General features: G+C 41.5%; 1 protein-coding gene across 1 annotated transcript in view; it reads left to right on the forward strand.

The window, feature by feature from the left end:
• lrp1bb (low density lipoprotein receptor-related protein 1Bb) overlaps positions 1-17252 on the forward strand; it is a 252324-nt gene that overhangs the window by 89266 nt on the left and 145806 nt on the right. The window contains exons 5-6 of the mRNA XM_078285934.1: positions 1240-1377; positions 16936-17055. Of these exons, the coding sequence (XP_078142060.1) occupies positions 1240-1377; positions 16936-17055 (258 nt within the window). The remainder of the gene's footprint in view (positions 1-1239; positions 1378-16935; positions 17056-17252) is intronic.

A 17252-nucleotide genomic window follows, 5' to 3' on the forward strand; every position in this document is an offset into this window, starting at 1 on the left:
TTAGCGAAAAAAGATCCCAGCAGATGAGGCTGCCAGTGTGCTCATGTATGAAATATGAACTGCGGAGACAAGGTCACTTATATTTGACTCGCCTAAATATGGTGTAAAGTGTAGCGGATCCTCGGGGCTCGGAGAGATAGCCAAGAAATGTACATTAAAGAAGACGATCTCCCGCCACCCTTTTAAAGCAATAAAAACGCTCGAGAGGAGAGGCGAAAATGAGTCATCATTGTGTCAATACAGACACACTCCTGCCGGTCCACAAATCCGTTCTTTAAATCAGTGGGGAATGACAGCCCTCTTTGTAATAGCCACCTTAATTGTGGCATCTCTTACCTTATGAAGTATAAATGGATGCTGTGAATAAGTAATTGCCCAGTCGGGATGGTTCTAGTGTGCTGGGATGCAAGTTCTGAGGTGCGGGGAAGAACTCTTGGGATTCGTAACAGATCCCGTCACGTGAGCGATAAATCTCCCCGTTAAGTGGCCGCGATGGCGCATTGGTAATTGATACCAATGTAGTTAAGGTGGAGATGTGACACATTTACAGTGCTGGCACGCCGGTCAGATGTGTTTTATGTGCTCTCGTGGCTGTCACACGGATGAGGGTCACCTATGTGCCTCATGAATCCTTAAACAGATGCTCTCCGCTGTTTGCCTGGTTGGCAGGGAGATCCGGGGCAGTTTGTTATAGGACTCCACCGGCGTGGCTGCGAAGCAGCGCGGCGAACATCTGTTGTGTGTAAAGAACAATGCTGTGAAGTGTAAATACATTTGCATATGCATACGTTCTCCCGCCTCCCATGTACGCGGTCTTGAAGTATCAGCACTTTGAGAAAGACACTCGCAAAATATGAAAAAAAAAATGACCTCCCCTGCAGAAAATATAAATGATAATAATGAAGAAATATGCACATTTGTTTCATGTTATTTCAAGGTTTTGTGTTTCCTGGGTATCATTCCAAAAGCTTAAAAAAAAAACTTGTTAATACTCATTTTCAGTGGCTCTAAATTAATACAGTACCTGATTGTGTTCCCTAAATTCCCTGTGTATTCCCTGAAATATCACAACTGTAAAATTCTGACATTTGTGATGGACTGGCAACCTGTCCAGGGTATTTCCCTGCTTTCTGCCCAATGCATGCTGGGACAGACCCCAGCCCCCCCATGACCCTGAGAAGGATTAAGTGAGTTAAGACATTTTCAGTTTCACGACAGCTTCTTGTTTCCCTGCTTTAGGTGTGCGGGAGGTGGTGATCAGATGTCCCCTCAATCACATACAGTGCATCGGGACGAAAAAATGTATCCACTTCAACAAACTCTGCAACGGGGCCAGAGACTGTGAGGATGGATACGACGAAGGAGTGCACTGTCGAGGTAAGAGGCACTGTTGTTATGTGCTTAATGTTAGCTCCGCATTAAATGTGTCAAATCTATAGCTCTGTGGGAAATACTTCACTTTGACATCCTGTAAAAGGGCTTCACAAAAGAACTCCATTATTCCAGACTTCTTTCACAGTCAGGGAAAGGCTGATGTGTGCTCTGACATGGCCTGACAGGCACTTGAACCGGCTATAGTGATGTTTTTCCTTGTCTATAAAGCATCATTTCCACCTTCACCTAGCAAAGATCGCCATCCTTTTATCTTCCCTTGGTACATGATGGTCCATAATCAAAATGTGCTTTTGTAATATGGCTTCTTGGTCTGGCAGTTGGTTTTTTGGCACTGCCTGTCCTCTCTGGTTAAATTGGTAGCCAAGGTGACTTCCCATCAGCCCGCCTGTCAGAGCAGACGAGAGGCGCGGCGGGACGGCAGCACCAGGTGTTGTGTTGTACACGGCTTTTTGTTGTTGCTCGCATTCTTACCGACCATACCAAGCTGCTATGGACACCTGGCTTCTGTGATGAGGCAATATCTGCCTAGCGAGCGCTGCAGTCTGGGCACAACGGTAGCCTCTGTCTGGCGGAAGCTGACCTTTACTGACCCGCAAGACAGGTAAAGTCATGCTGGGCTTTGTCTCTGCGTGAGCGCTAGGTGCGAGGGACGGTTCGGCATCGCGGCCTCTGCTTAGCAGCTGAAAAGAATCCAAAGGTCTGTTTGTTGGCACAGGACTGAAAGTGCCTGCTCCGGTGTTGCGCTCCAGCACAATAATGCTTGCATTGATAAATTGACTTGGTAGGTTGCCTGGGTGGAGAGATTCAGGGATTAAATTAATATTGATCTCCAAGTGGGTGGACATTGTAACCGTGTGCAATATAAGTGTGTTTGGGTTTAAAAATGGCAATTTAAATGTATGATTTGAGTATATATCACCTGTACATGAATCCAGTTTTGATAAATGACATGTTTAAATGCTGTATAAAACCTTTTTTGGAGGGTATGGAACCATCCATTTAACTATAATACCACAAATTTGATGCTGCACTGGGGCTACTTTCCATCTCTGCTGAAATCTTCCAGAGCAACACACCAGTATGTGTGGTTTTTAGCGACTGCTAGCCACTGCTACATTTCAGTACCTGTCCTTGGAGGAGGTTGGCATATAAATGGAGATTAGGTGCCCTTTATAACTGTGGCAGTGCTGTGCCAATAGTAGTGGGGATCAAACAACCTTTCAACAGGTTAACAGCCTGTTTGTGCATTCACATTGCGAGCACCTTGGTGGATCTGTTGCTCTATTCTGACCGAATGTGGGCAGCGTGAGAGGATCTGATTGTATCTGTGTAGCGGTCAGCAGCTGCAAGAAGTTTTGACCAAGAAAAATAAGCAATGTATATTATACCGCTTTTGTTTTGCCTTTATAACATTACATCATTTCAATGAATTAACAAGTAAGCGCTAATTAGGTAGCATAAATCCAAAATAAACAGAAAAAAATCGATAAAATGACCTCAGAGCTTACCTTTGACCCCATTGATGGTTGCAACCTTTGTCCAAGCATTGTTTTTGAGACGTTTATTCCTGTCGTCTTTCAGATAGAAGTAGTAGAGAACTGGGAAGCTTTGAATGGCTGGAATCAACTTCTCGACCATTTTGCACTGGCCAGGCTATTGTTCACGAAACAAAATCAAATAGGTAGGGAAACAAGGAAATCTGATTGGCTGTTGACGGCCGATGACCGTGAAAAATTCAGCGGTTTCCAATATAGGAGCTCCATAGGAAATTAATGGACTTCCGGTGACTTGTCGATCGTGTTGCTCACAGTGTGAATGCACATTGAGGACATGTCATGCCACGCTACCTGCTTGTGTGAGGAAGCCATGGTCACAGCCACATATAGACATTTTATATTGTTTGTATTATCACATCGAACCAGACAGAAACCACAGAATGCATTGTTTGTTTCTGGAACTTTAGACTCCCAGTATCTTGGTTTCAGATGCTGTTTCTTGTTTAGCTCCTTCTTTATTATTTATGTTTTAATAATGAGGTAATGGTCAAAATTATGAGATTCATGAGTCACCAACTCATTTAGAAAGATTTTGTTTGGTTTATGAGTTGAAATGCCGGGGTGTCCATCACGTTTATGACAGTGCCAGCCAGCAAACTGATTAGACTAGTGTAAATGGTGGCAATAAAAATGAAGAAAATGTCAGCCTAATGCATGAGTAGTAGGCCTCACTATACTTGCTGTATCTCACTGAGAGCGTTGACGAGTCGCTCCGATGGCAACAAATCCCCCAGAGAAAGTGAAAGAAAATTGGAAAGGAAATAGAGGAAGAAAAGATAGACTTCTCCTTTAAAGGATTTCTATTATTGAATGTTTCATCTAGTTGCAAAGTCTGTCGAATAACTAAAAATGGACTTTGTGTGTTGCTGCTGAGTAGGAAGGTTTAATATGTGTGTGTGTGTGTGTGTGTGTGTGTGTGTGTGTGTGTGTGTGTGTTTTAGCTCTAATATACCGTTTGAAGACAGAACAACAGCACTTTAAAAACCCTTTGCTCTACCTTTGAGTACCTCCTACAGTTTGCTAAGAGATGTGAATTAAAATGTGACATCTCCGAATGCAAATTGCTTCATCACAACTTGAGAGTATCTTTAAAGGAAAAGTGGAGCAACATAATGGGACTCGTCACTGCACAAATTTCTAGCTTTATTTTTGTACTTTTCTTTTTTTTTTCATGATTATAACTTGTGTATCTTATGTTAGCCAATGCTACTGTAAATTATAATCAAAATGTGTGTATATCATAATTAAGAATTATCATTAGGAATTAGGAGTTGAAAATCTCATTATTTATTTGGTTATCAGATAGGTTTTTCTGATAGTCATTGCTTTTTCTTTTTTGAGTTGCTAAAATAGGATTCCACAAAGTGTGGACATATGATGTGATGATAGAAGAGTAATGAGTTTTGGCGGGCCAGCTGCCAACTAAAAATATGTGGGACAACAGCTTCTGTTGAACCATACAGTGATAATTACAGTTTTGTACAATAGATTCATATTACTTTTGGATACACATCTTTCTCGAAAGTGATTCCTGAGTCTGATTAAGGTGATTCTCTTTAGACCTACTAACTTTTACACACTACCTTTTACCTACAAGACCTACTAACTTTGGTTTATTTAACTATATTTTTTCTTTGCATGTCATATTTTACTCTACAAGTTAAAATGCAGAGGGTAAAACAAAGTATAGAGCCACAGCTCTCTCACTTTCAGGCGATAATAGCCAAAATTGCCAATAAATCCAGAAGCAAACTCACTCTCATGCAAATCCTGAGTTGGGCTGCACTGCTTTGCTTTTCAAATTTTTCGTTCAAAGCATCAGGGTTAGCTTGTCAGTATTTCAAAGCCCACGACTACTCAGAATAATCCCAACCAAACGGGTCATCTGCTGCACAGTTCATCCTGCTCGCAATCTCTGCCACATGCCATCCTTTCTTTCCCTTTAATAATTCAGGGTACTTTCCACTGCACTGTCACATTCATTACTAACACTGATAATGCATAAATTAGGCTGTGAAATCAGTATAGAATTCGTTTTAATATTCTAAATACAAATTGAGAAATTTTCTTTAATGGGGCTGGCTGGCGAGGGAATGCTGCTGCACCCTCCACACCTCTACCTCCTGCAACCTTGAGATGAAGGGGCATTTTACTACTCCTAAAAATTTACTATGGCGATACATCGTAGTAAATCATACATATTGGCTACTGCGGGCCTATATGGATTTTCGCTGAGAGCCAGAGATCTCACCTTTAACAATTTTTTATTTTTTTTTGGCTAGAAAATGCAAGGAATCTATCAAGAAGATAAAGTCAGGTATGTCAGGAGTATCTGACTTTTCCTTCATAATAGATTTCTTGAGAAAAGAGAGCTTTGGCTTGCAAAAGTTGGTGACTACTGCTGCAGACAGAAAAAATATGTGTATTTGGGTAAATACTTCAATTTTTGGCCATGCTCTTTATAGGCATGGCAGCCATTTCTCCAACAATGTCCCCTTTTGTATTCAGTTTGTGTCGTTTGTCATGGTCCATGCTGTTTTATAACCTTGCTGCAGCCTTCTAATAAATAAACTTACTTGTAGCTTTGAATCACTCCTGCAACTGCTTGAGCCCGCTCTTCACTGTCAGGCCCGGCTACTCTTCAGTAGCGCTTCGGGCATCTGATTGTCTCTGTGCTCTTAACCTTCCAGTGAATTGCATGTGACAGCTACATGTACAGTGTCTGTCTGTCTCAAGGGGCTATGCAAAGTAGCACATTCCTTGTCAAGTCTATGTGTAACATGGCAACTGGCTGCTCTACCTTCCTAAAAAAAATAAAATCAGATGTGGGTGCTAGGGATCGGCTGATATATCGAAATTCAATATATCGCGATACAAAAATGTGACATTGCGTATTGTGGGGAAGAAAAATGAATTGTGATATTAGCTCCATTTTATTCTGCTGTAGTAATCACAAATGAGACGGCTTGACCATCACAATTTCACAAGCTCTCCATCCATATTATATTATTTACACTTTGTAATGACATTTTTAAATTGTTGTTTACATTCTAGCAAGCCAATGCCATCGCTAGAAAGATTTGTGGCTCAGAAATAAACAGAATTCTGCACAGTCAGACTTTGTTGTCATTGAACTTTTATTTATCACAGTCGTATTGTGAGATAAACATATCATCCCATCCCTAGTGGGTGCTGTTACATGTGATCCACATCCTCGGATTGTCCACCTACCTCTTAATGCAGCACTGCAGCCAGTTGCTTTGGCAACTGCCTTACTTAAAAAAAAAGTAGACAGATTTATTCTTCCTCAAGGTATCAATTTGTCTTGCCGCGACTGTGTGAGATTGTCTGCTTTCTAACGGCCTCCTGTGATTTATCGGAGTTAAAGCTAATACGGAATGGTCCCTCTCAGTTTGTGTGGCACCGACCTTCTGCTTAAGTTCACTCGGGGACACATATGCTCAGTCCCGCTCGGACAGACCAGACTCATTGGGAGGCAGGAGAAATTGAGGTCACCAAAGAGAAGTTTTAGGCAACCAGCTGGGTCTCTCACAAAACTTTTTTTTTTTTTTTTCGCCTCCCTTCCCTGCCCACCTCTTATGAATATACATGCCGAATGTCCCGAGAGGCCTTGATATGAAGGTGCCCAGATGGAAAACCACCAAACTCTTTTCGTTCACCTTCAGGAAACTTGCTCATTCTTAATCGTATGCTCATGGCTGTGCCGTGGGATCTCTGCAGTCTGCATGATCAACACTTTCCACACTGAATCACCTGTTTCTGTTTGTTTAGAGGGTTTCCTGGGCACGGTGTTTGTACAGTAAGTCTACAGCGTGCATGGAGGAAGGGGGAAAAAAAGCCAGACTTAAAGGAATATGTTTTATTATTACGGCGGTTCAAGCAAGTGAACATCAGCGTGAAGATAGCGGAAACACCCAGGTTCTAATCTGTGATGTCAACAGGATGCACGGCCTGGAGCTGGCTGGAAATTGAATTGGAGACTTTGTCGACTCGTATGGCCAGTTTCACAGACGAGCGTTAAGTCTAGTCCTAGATTTAAAAAGGAAAGCTTTATTCTGATGCTGCGCTTAATCCACGTCTGTTCAATCAGCTTATTGAATGTTTTCACTTTTGCACCCAAATGTGTTGCATTTTAAAGCGATGCTTTCAGTTCTGAACCAGAAAACGCGCCTTTATCCTATATGGAAAATCACACTGGGTACTGTCACAGTCACCTTTTTTCGTCTTTGCCAATGAAATCTCAGCGGAGCATGTCTTATTGCTAAGGGAGCTGATAGATGGGAACAAAGGGAACTGGCTTCAAAAAGAAAGCAAACTTTTTACAAACCCTTGATGGTAGAAACATGGCTCGGTATCAAGCTTTGGGGTTAGCACAATTGTAAATGACATTTTTCAGACAATGATGGAGTCATACTAGAGACTGCCTCATGATAGCACATTTACATCAGTGTCATCTGAGATCACAGCTAGATCGAGACACACTCAGCTATCTTGCTGCTGTCTTAAGGGACATTGTTGTGAACGTTCGCAAACACAGACTGTACCAGGGTTTAGGAATTACACATCTGAATGATGAAACCCAGTGGTATTTTGCTGTAAAGTCGACGGGACCACAGTATTGTTAAATTTAGTTAAAGTCTTAGTCTTTTGATGAAAATAACCTTTAAATTTAGTCAGATTTGAGTCATGGCATATTGTTTAAATTTAGTCAATCACACAAGTTCAGCCTTAGAATAGAATAAAAACAGCACCACTCTTTTAGTGTAGATTACATTTGCAACATTTAAACACTTTCATATTTTTAGCTGCAACCAGCAGCTAGTATAAGTCTGTCGGGCAGTCGGTTGGTCCCAGAAATGTAGAAAATACATAACTGCGCATGTGCCATTGTAGGACACAGCTATAAAGACTCTATGAGCCTGACTGCTGCATGGCTTTGAGTTTAGCTCGGTTGGTAAAGCATAGGTTTGCCACACCAGACATCCCAGTTTGGCCAATGACACACAGCCATGTTATCCAATACATTTGACTTCTGGGTGTCTCTATGCACAATAAAGAAAATAGAAAATCAATATATTACATATATATATATATATATATATATATATATATATATATATATATATATATATGATCCCTTAATTTTTCCCAATTTAAGCCAATGAATGAATGATGATACCCACTCATTATAAACTCACTATTGAGCACCATAGAATATTATATTATAATATTATAGTGGTTTTTCGCTTGGTGTTTTTAGGCTGTAGCTACCTTTTCTTTCTGGGTTTAATTGCTCTGTAGCCTAGTTCATCTGTCTTCTGAGCTCTGGACTTATAAATGAATGCATAGCCTAAAGTAAATCAACTAATTCTAATTTTCCCAATTAGAATACCTGAGGTGCAACATTGCACCTCAGGTATGCATTAACATTGCGCAAGTGAGAGAGCAGACTGTGACTCCCCACTGCAGCTGAACCAGAGGCCAGGAGGTGAAGGGTTGACATCTCAAGTTCTGTTGGTGTGTGGGTATGGCATGAATCCTCCTGGTCCAAGGTTCCACTTCCTTCTTCTGTAATTTCTTTTAATCTCATCCTCTGACATTTGAAAGAAAGTAATTCTCCAATTAAAGTCTCTTATTTCTTATTATTCTCTTTCCCATTTTTCTCTCTCTGCCTGTGGTGCCTTAGAACAAATAACTCAGCAGTCATGGCTTTCTCAGAGTTATGATGTGCTTCCTCTGGCCGCTAAATACGGTGCACAATTATAGTTTAGTAAATAGATCGGAGCGATCCATTTCACTAATCTCCACCTCTGTTTTTGCGCCCCACCATCGCCACTCCTCGAAATAACTTATTAATTGGGTCAATCGCGCTAAAAGTCTCCTGCCAGGTGTCCAACCCATTTCCATGCACCAACTACTTGTGTGCACAGGTTAGTAGATCAGAGTCTGCATTGTTTACACGCAAAACTGCATTAACGCCACCGCAAGCACTTAGTAAATATGACCTGTAGTCATTTTTCTTGTGAGAATAATGTCAGAAATAGTAATTAATTTAATCAGTCAAGTAAACATCATATGACTGTGTACTGTGGATCTAAATAGCCAGGAACTTTACCTGTATCAATATATCTTCAAACATTGAAACAAAACTTAACACTCCAGGACCATCTCCTCCATCTTCTCTTAGTTCCATCTCACTTCAGTTTATACCAACCTGGTTCTAATTTGAGGTATAATTTGAAATTAGAATTTGTAAAATCTGGTGTGCAGATGCGTAAAACATGACCGCTGACATCAGAGCGTCATGCAGTTCATGAAGTCTTTTACCTCTATTGACATTTTGATAGCTCATTAGTAAGCATATGTGGTTATTTCCACCTCTAACCAAGCTTGAACCGAAGCATTAATTCCATCATTAATAATGCGATTAAGAGTAATAGCTCGTAATTGCTTGACATTTTCCGCAGAAACACCCCATTTGTTGTGGGTAAAGTGTTGAGCAGGTAAAATCCTTGTTCACGCAAAAAAATGTCAATTCCAAAGATTAAAAACGGTACACAACAGCTACGATTCAGTCTTTGTTAACCTTCCCTTAAACGCAGCAATATTCCTGGAGAATAGCTGTCTAACGGTGGTATTGTCTCCATGTGCTTTCAAGACAGTTGCAATATGTGTATTCTGAGCAGAGGTTCAGCATTCACTGACACAGACGGAAACACAATTATCTCTGATTTAGATTTTGAGAGATACATGGATGGAACACAATGAAATTGGCGAGCCTCAAAACCGTTATTAAATCATCCTAATCTTTCTGTTTTAAGTGTCTGCGTGTGTCCCGCCACCGGTTGAAAGCGTTCGACGTCGAGCCGTTACACCTTTTTTGAGAATCAGATATTTCAGCATAATACATATTGGCTCTGATCTTTGAAAAAAAAACGACTACTGTGACATTAATGAGGGACCGTTAGGCGAGACAAAGGGAAGAGGCGCAACACAACGGCAGCCGCGAATCGCTTCCTGGAGAGCGCACTTGATTATGTGTGTACAGATTTGATTGGACTTCCGCTGTCAACCTGTGCCAATCTCACTTACGCCGGCGGAGGAGTCGTCGGCGGGAATAATCCTCCGAACGCCGCAGAATATTACGGTGATGAGGTGTAGCCGCCGCGAACGTTGCTCTGTTTTGACAGCCTCTCATGTATTTGATCCCGGGAAATATGGACTCATTTCTGCCGCGCGAGGGTAAACTGGGCTTTTATGCGGCGATGATTCCCCGTGTCATACCACCACCTGTCAAAGGCTTGTCTCCGCTGGTTTGCCTCTCCGGAGGAACGGCACATCTCACTGCTTTAAGCTATTCGGGGGGGGTTTCAAATCACAGTTGCCCTCTGAGAGTATCGGGTGAAGAGTAACAAGAGCCGTTCTCATTACTGATGGGGGGAAGAAGTTCCGCAGCATTGTCTCTCCGGTTCATCTCTCTCGGCACGCGCGTCGTAATCTTCTCGTAAAGCGCGAATAAATGGACTCTGACACTACAGCGAATAATACGCAAAATATTACCATGCACTTTTCTTTATTTTCCTTTCCGGCAACACATAAAGCTGCCCTGATCGAATAATGAAAAACAATGTCAGACATGCACCTTCCCTCCCACCCTCTGTCTCTGAACAACATTCAATTATCTCACTTGATTAACTTTTCATTACGACAACTCAAACAAACAAACACTTTTCTCCGGGGTGAGGGAGCCCGTGATAAGCGATGCTCCTGTTCCGAGACGACTAGCCATGAATACAGCTCAAATTATTATTTTTTTTTGGGGGGGGGGGGGGGTTTCTCTGCAGGTTAAAAATGTGCTGCCAACCGGCCTTGTAGACTGTAATATATTAGCATATTTATTAAATTTTTTGCCCCTCTAATGGATGGAACATTTACAGTAAGCAGGCAACGCGATCGCTCTCCGCTCTCCTGTGTTACAGTACAGTGTGCTATGCCTTGTAGTTATTTTACTTCATTGCAGTCACTTTATTAGTGGTTGTATTTAGAGTGTGTGAATTCTCGCTTGTGTTTTCAGTATAATTGCAATATTTTGATTTGATTTGAACATTTGAAGGTCATTTCCACAGTAGTCCTTGTATCCAGTTTCCAAGTTTAAAGTTGGATCCTGTGTGAAATTTTGCTGCGCTGTTTGACAAATTGAACTTTACCAAGTCTTGTTATCCTGGTAAGACTGGTTAAGGTTGACTGTCAGGCCCCAGCACGCACTATATAAACAACGGCAGACTCTGGCAATCAATATTTCATGCGTCTCACTTTGTTGTTCCACAGTCTGGCAAGATATTGTCACTCATATCATTACTCTCCCTAATATGAGGAAACAATCTGGTGTCATCAAATCCTATTACAGCGGATTTTCTTCCTCAGGAGTGGTTGGAATTAAAATTTCATTGTTCGCTGGAAGATTTCGACACCCACACCCGTGATGTTTCCTCCAATATTTAAGGGCATGTCAGAAGCTTGGCAGTGCACCAGTTCTCAAATCCCTCAGCAAATTGTGCTTTGAGGGATTAACAACATTTACTGTCACATTTGAGCCCTAGTTTCGAGCTGCGGAATTACATTTTCTGAAAACTACATGTACATTGCGCGTGCATCTCTCAATTCCTCGGGAAAATGATACCTTCTAGACCATCCGGACAGTTCTATGTCACATCAAAGCTGACACACTTAAGCTCCCCGGATAACTTCCTAAAACCTCTTCAATAAATTGTGTCGCCGCAATCATCGCACATCTTATACGAACAATATTCCCTCGCATGCACTTCTGACGCTTCTTGAATGTTTGAACCCCAGAGAGATGAATAACATTAATGGCCCAATTTCATCTTTGAGGCATCAATGTTGTCACTCATGCCACCCTGAGGACAACGACCGCAGCGACAAACCGGCGGAATGGGTTAAACCGCTAATTTGTGAGCAAGAAAATGCATTCTACGCTTATTAAAGGTCCTTCAGCCAGCCACGGATGCACCTCCTGTGTTGGGTCAGCATCTTAATTTGGTCTCACATTAATTAGAAGCCTTGAGTGCAAACAGAGAGTTTGGGTAAAGGCTGGCTGTCCGGAGACAAAGGCCATGGCCGTCCCTGAAGGGAAGCCATAATTAGGCCAGATGGGGGGAAGCTAACTATTAGCCTGGGCTTACCCTTCTCCAGCCCATGGTGGAGCTTCTTGTTTGTATTGGCAGAGGAACAGTGCCACGCTCGCCATGCATTCTGCCATCTGTGTGGCTGCATGTGGAGGGTCTGAGAATCCTCTGCTAGAGCGGTCTCAGGCGGACATCTGCCTTTTTCTTTGAGTGATTTGGTCCAGTTTTATGCCACAAATAGGCTGAAATTGAGTGCTGAATTTTTAATGACGCGAATACATTTGAAGCATTTAAAGGTGCAATAAGTAAGATTTTTAGTATTCTGTAGCACAGAATGACCACAACTGCAGGGGGGTTGATAGGGTTGTTGATCAATACCAATAACTCGAGGATTACTTGGCCAGCCGCTGAGATTTCTGGCTTTCAAAACTCACTTTACGGTCTGTACTCCTCACCCATTGGAGTTTCAAGTCACTCCCATCCCCCCCCACTCATACTGCCATTGTCACTGCTCAAAGTTACAAAATTTCGTTCTCAAACTAAAAAAGCAAATGCCAAAGAAGTATTATTATTCCAGCATTTAGTATGTTGATATATCACCTCTTCACTAGACGTTTCTGTTGGATCTCTGCTTGAATTGGCTACCTTACCTCTCTCTATTGTGAAAATCTGACTTAAGTATTTATGTCATTTACAGGCTACCGTAGGCTGTGGCAGAGACTTCCTGAGGTTGTTGCACTACTGGACATAGATCACTTAATACCCCTTTAAGAAATAATGTCTGTTTTTCTTTTAATACTGTACATTCTTTGAAGTATGGTATTACTCATATGTACAGTAACTATCTTACATGATAGCTGTGCTTTAACTAGAGGTGTTACAGTAGGACCTCATTAATATGAACTGCAGATATCTCAACTGATCGGTTGTTTTGAACAACCATAATTAACACATTTGCATCACTGTGAAAACAGATGGAATTAATTTTGCGCAGTTGCTGGAATCACCTTGTTGAAACATTTGATAACAGCAGATTAGACCGGGCTTGCCATTGTGAACGCACATGCCTGTGTGTTTCATACTAAATAAGCTTTGACAGTATGTGTTTCAGCAATTCATTTTTTTTTTCCCATTTTACAAACCTGAACTATCTCCATTCTTGAGGGGTTTCAGATTATTGAGCACGTACTGTTTACCGCTTTATGGCTGGTTTGTTTAGCAGCTCTCATGAATATTGTTGCGAGCGCTCTGTACTTGAGCAGTCATTTTATTTTTAAGTTACAGTCATTCAAATTTATACTTTTCCAAGAAGATAATAAAAAAAATAAGTATGCCGTTTCTCACATCATCTTTGTGATTACAAAGCGGAATATGAGTATATTCTTTCCTGGCTATTGTGTCTCTCTCCTCTCAGCCGTATCATCCACTTTTTTCATTGTGCCTCATTGTAGGGAGTATGTCATCTATTGTTGATGCAGTGCTTTAAGAACTGTTTTAGATTAATACTATTTTAAAATGTCCAATACAGACCGCAGAAAATGAATAAGCACTTGCAGACTTACCCGAAGCATATTTCTTCAGCATACGTCTGTGGCCCATTGTGTGAGGGCAACCATATGTACTTTGCTACTGAGTAATGTTGATAAAGGTAGCACTTAATAGCGCTGTGTGTGAACAGCATCGCAGCAGACTCTGTGGCAGATAGACGATCCCTCCAGCACAGTGTTTGTCAGGAGGGAAAGCTGATCATCTGGTGTCTGTGAGCAGATATGCGGATTAGCTTTGAATATCTTCGGGCCCGGCGTCTAGCCACTTTGCATACGGCTTTCTCACACAATAGGGGAGTGTGTGCTAGTTACCGTGCCAGGCCATGAATAATAACGCCCAGGTCACATGGGGTCCACACACATGCGTGAGGAAGACGAAAGAGTATTGCCCGGAGGCGGTGTCCGAAATTCATTTTTTTTCGACCCACCTGCCAAGGGCTGGCCGAGAATAATTTGTACCACTCGACATAATGAATATACATACATAGTTTTTCAAAGAAATATGTAAAAAATGTGCAGACGTCTGGATGCTATCACTTTGTGTAGACACATCAGGAGCCTGTTTGATACAGGAAAAAAACAGACAAAAAGCCATTGTTTTGGTTTGATTTGATTGGCTTACAGTCAGAGAGAGTGTACGGTGGCCAGCAGGGGCAAAGTTTGAGAACAGGCAAAGACCAAAGATTGTATATTCGGGCAATTTTGGAGACGTTCAAATGTTACCCTCTCAAAAAGTTTCCGGCCAGTGTGGCAGGTCACCATTTATCACAAGGATGCATTATATCATAGTGGCCAGAAAATAAATGTTTTAGCAGGACTATGTAATAGACTGTTGCATTCGCTTGCAGAGTCTACTACTTTTATGGTGTCCTTGTTAAATTGAGCAGAAAATACACTTTGATTGTGGATTTGTGGAATTGTGGATACAGCCGGGAAGTGACACATATGTGTGTGTGTGTGTGTGTTTGTGTGTTTGTTTGTGTACGTGTGTATGTCCATGTGTGGACATGTGTCATCAGAGGTTTTTATACAGTTTGCTTTACTTTACATAGCTGATGGATGTGGATTTTATATCATTACTACTGAACAAAACTGAGGTCTTTCTTATTGGCCCTAAACAAGTCTCTGTACAAATTCAGTCATCTCTTGGTCTGCAGTTTAAGTCTGATTTAAGCATTTTCATTTTTGATCAATGTTTAAGTTGAGCAACATACTAAAAAACTGCTTCAGACATGTTTTTACCAATTTAGGAACATTGCAAAAATTAGATTAACATTGTATTTTAATGATACTGAGAGACATATTCATGTTTTTTTTATATCATGCCTTGGCTGCTGTAATGTCTTTTTCACCTGTGTCAATTGATTAGCTCTTCACTATATGTGAAGCCTTGCTACATTTTGTCCGCCACCTACGCAAAATTGCCTAGTCATCATGGTATAAAGTGATAGCCTTCCAGTGGGAGAATGAATGGAGTATAGAATTGCAGCAAAATGTATGATCTAAATAAACACTTTGTCACAATCTGCCAATCTATTCAGTCATTATCTACTCAATTGTCAGTGAAAACTCCATTGAAGTTTGTTCAAAATCCGAACACACAATGAGCTCGCCCCCATAGTTCCATCTCTTTTTCTTAACTATTGAACAACAGTAACAATAACAACAATATTTCATACAAACTTCAATGGAGTTTTTTGGATTGATTGACATGGGGGTGAGTAGTTAATGACTGAATTTTCATTTTGGGGGCAAACTATTCCTTTTTGGGGGCAAACAACTTAATTTAATTGATAAAAAGCACTTTCATGTTTGAGTGTAGGAACTAGTAACAGTGAATAAGCGTGTTTGTGTGTGTGCATGTTTGTGTGTGTACATGCTCATGTGTGTCACTGCTTCCACTATTCCACTGTCTTCGTCATTATCAGTTCCTCAGTCTTTCAAAGTGTGCAATAAATCTTAATGTGTCAGTGAGCTAACAGCAAAGACAGATACAGTAATGAAAAATGGACTTCTGACAGATCGACAAAACTCTAAACTCCAAGTCTTTCAAAGTGTCACCCGCCCGCATGACATAATTCCAATTATAATTCCTAAAAATCAAACCCAAATAACATGTTTTAATATTCTTTGGCAAATAATAACTGAAGCTTTGACTGTTGTGCAGCCCACACTTTGATGAGAACTGTAAATACATGCTGTCATGGAATGAATTGGTCCGCTGCCGCAACATTTCATAATGGCTTGACATGGTTTGCCTATATCGCTCTGTTGTCAGCAATGGAAGAGAGCAAGGACAATCAATGCGAGCCTTCATCCTCTGGGCTGTTAGTTGACAGTAATTAATGTTCAGCAGTGGCATATCTATCTTTGTGCAATTAAAACTTTGTCTGTTTTGAGGCCTATTCTTTGAATAGTGTCATTTATTCCGCTGAACGTTTATCATGCCATAATTTGCTGCTCTTTGTTCCTTTCTCTGCAAAGATTGGTGTTACACAAAGCATCATCAGAAAACAGAGCACTTGAGCGCTGGGAAATCGCCTGGGAAATGACTATGTTGGCTGCTTCTGAGGGCTGCTACCAGTCAATCAATGTGTCATGTGAAGAATTTTACAATTCAAATCTTGTGTTATTTTTGAGTCTTAGATTTAGTCTAGATTTATATGGTCTATACTAAGGACAGTTATGTTCAAATGGACACTAGACTGATTGGATTGTACTTGCATACTAGCATCGATCGCTCTTGGAAAATGTATTTGTTTTATTCCCTTCACTGCACTGTACTAATCTTCAGTGCACACCATGAGGTGTTTATTACACAGCCGAACCAATTATATTTGAAAGTTGCAATGATATACATTTTTATCCAACCCCTCTATCTTTCCTTTCAGTTCTATCCTCATTCCCTCTATTAGTTGCTTTCATTTCTCAAGAAGTGTCGGTTGGAGTTCAGAGAAGCATGCAGCCAACTTCAAAGTGTCTGCAGTTAACAGTTACATGAAAAGCTTTTCTTTTTCCAGCGTTGTTTCCATGTGGCATTTCCCAGATACTCCTGCCTAACTACTATTGATCTCCGTTTTAAGCTCAGGACTGTCAACTGGCAAAGTCAAAATTCTTTTGCCAATGGATAAAGGAGGAGGCATGAAAAGAAAGAGCCATGAGGACAGGAAAATCAAAAAGCAATTTTCACCTTTTCCCTTCTCTCTCTCCCCCTCTCTCTCTCTCTCTCTCTCTCTCTCCCCCTCCCTCTCTCTCTCTCTCCCCCTGCAGAGCTCTTGTCAGCCTGCCACGAGCTCCGCTGCCGCTACGGCTGCGTCATGACGAGGAACGGCACCTTCTGTTTCTGCGCTGACGGCTTCGAGGTCGGCGAGGACGGGACGAGCTGCAGAGGTAGGCCTCATCAGCACCGGCGGGGGCCTCCTGCCACGTAAGCCCCCGCCCCCCTCCACTCCCCAATCTCTCCTTCACCCTCGGCCAGACTTCCTTCAGATGAACAAGCAGGAGGTGCTGGGAATGAGAACCATCTGTCTGCAGGCAGGGCCTCATCTACATCCCCATCCCTCCCTCCCTCTCTCTGCCTCTCTCTA

The sequence above is a fragment of the Centroberyx gerrardi genome, chromosome 10, assembly GCF_048128805.1.
Source record: "Centroberyx gerrardi isolate f3 chromosome 10, fCenGer3.hap1.cur.20231027, whole genome shotgun sequence".
NCBI classification, from domain to species: domain Eukaryota; kingdom Metazoa; phylum Chordata; class Actinopteri; order Beryciformes; family Berycidae; genus Centroberyx; species Centroberyx gerrardi.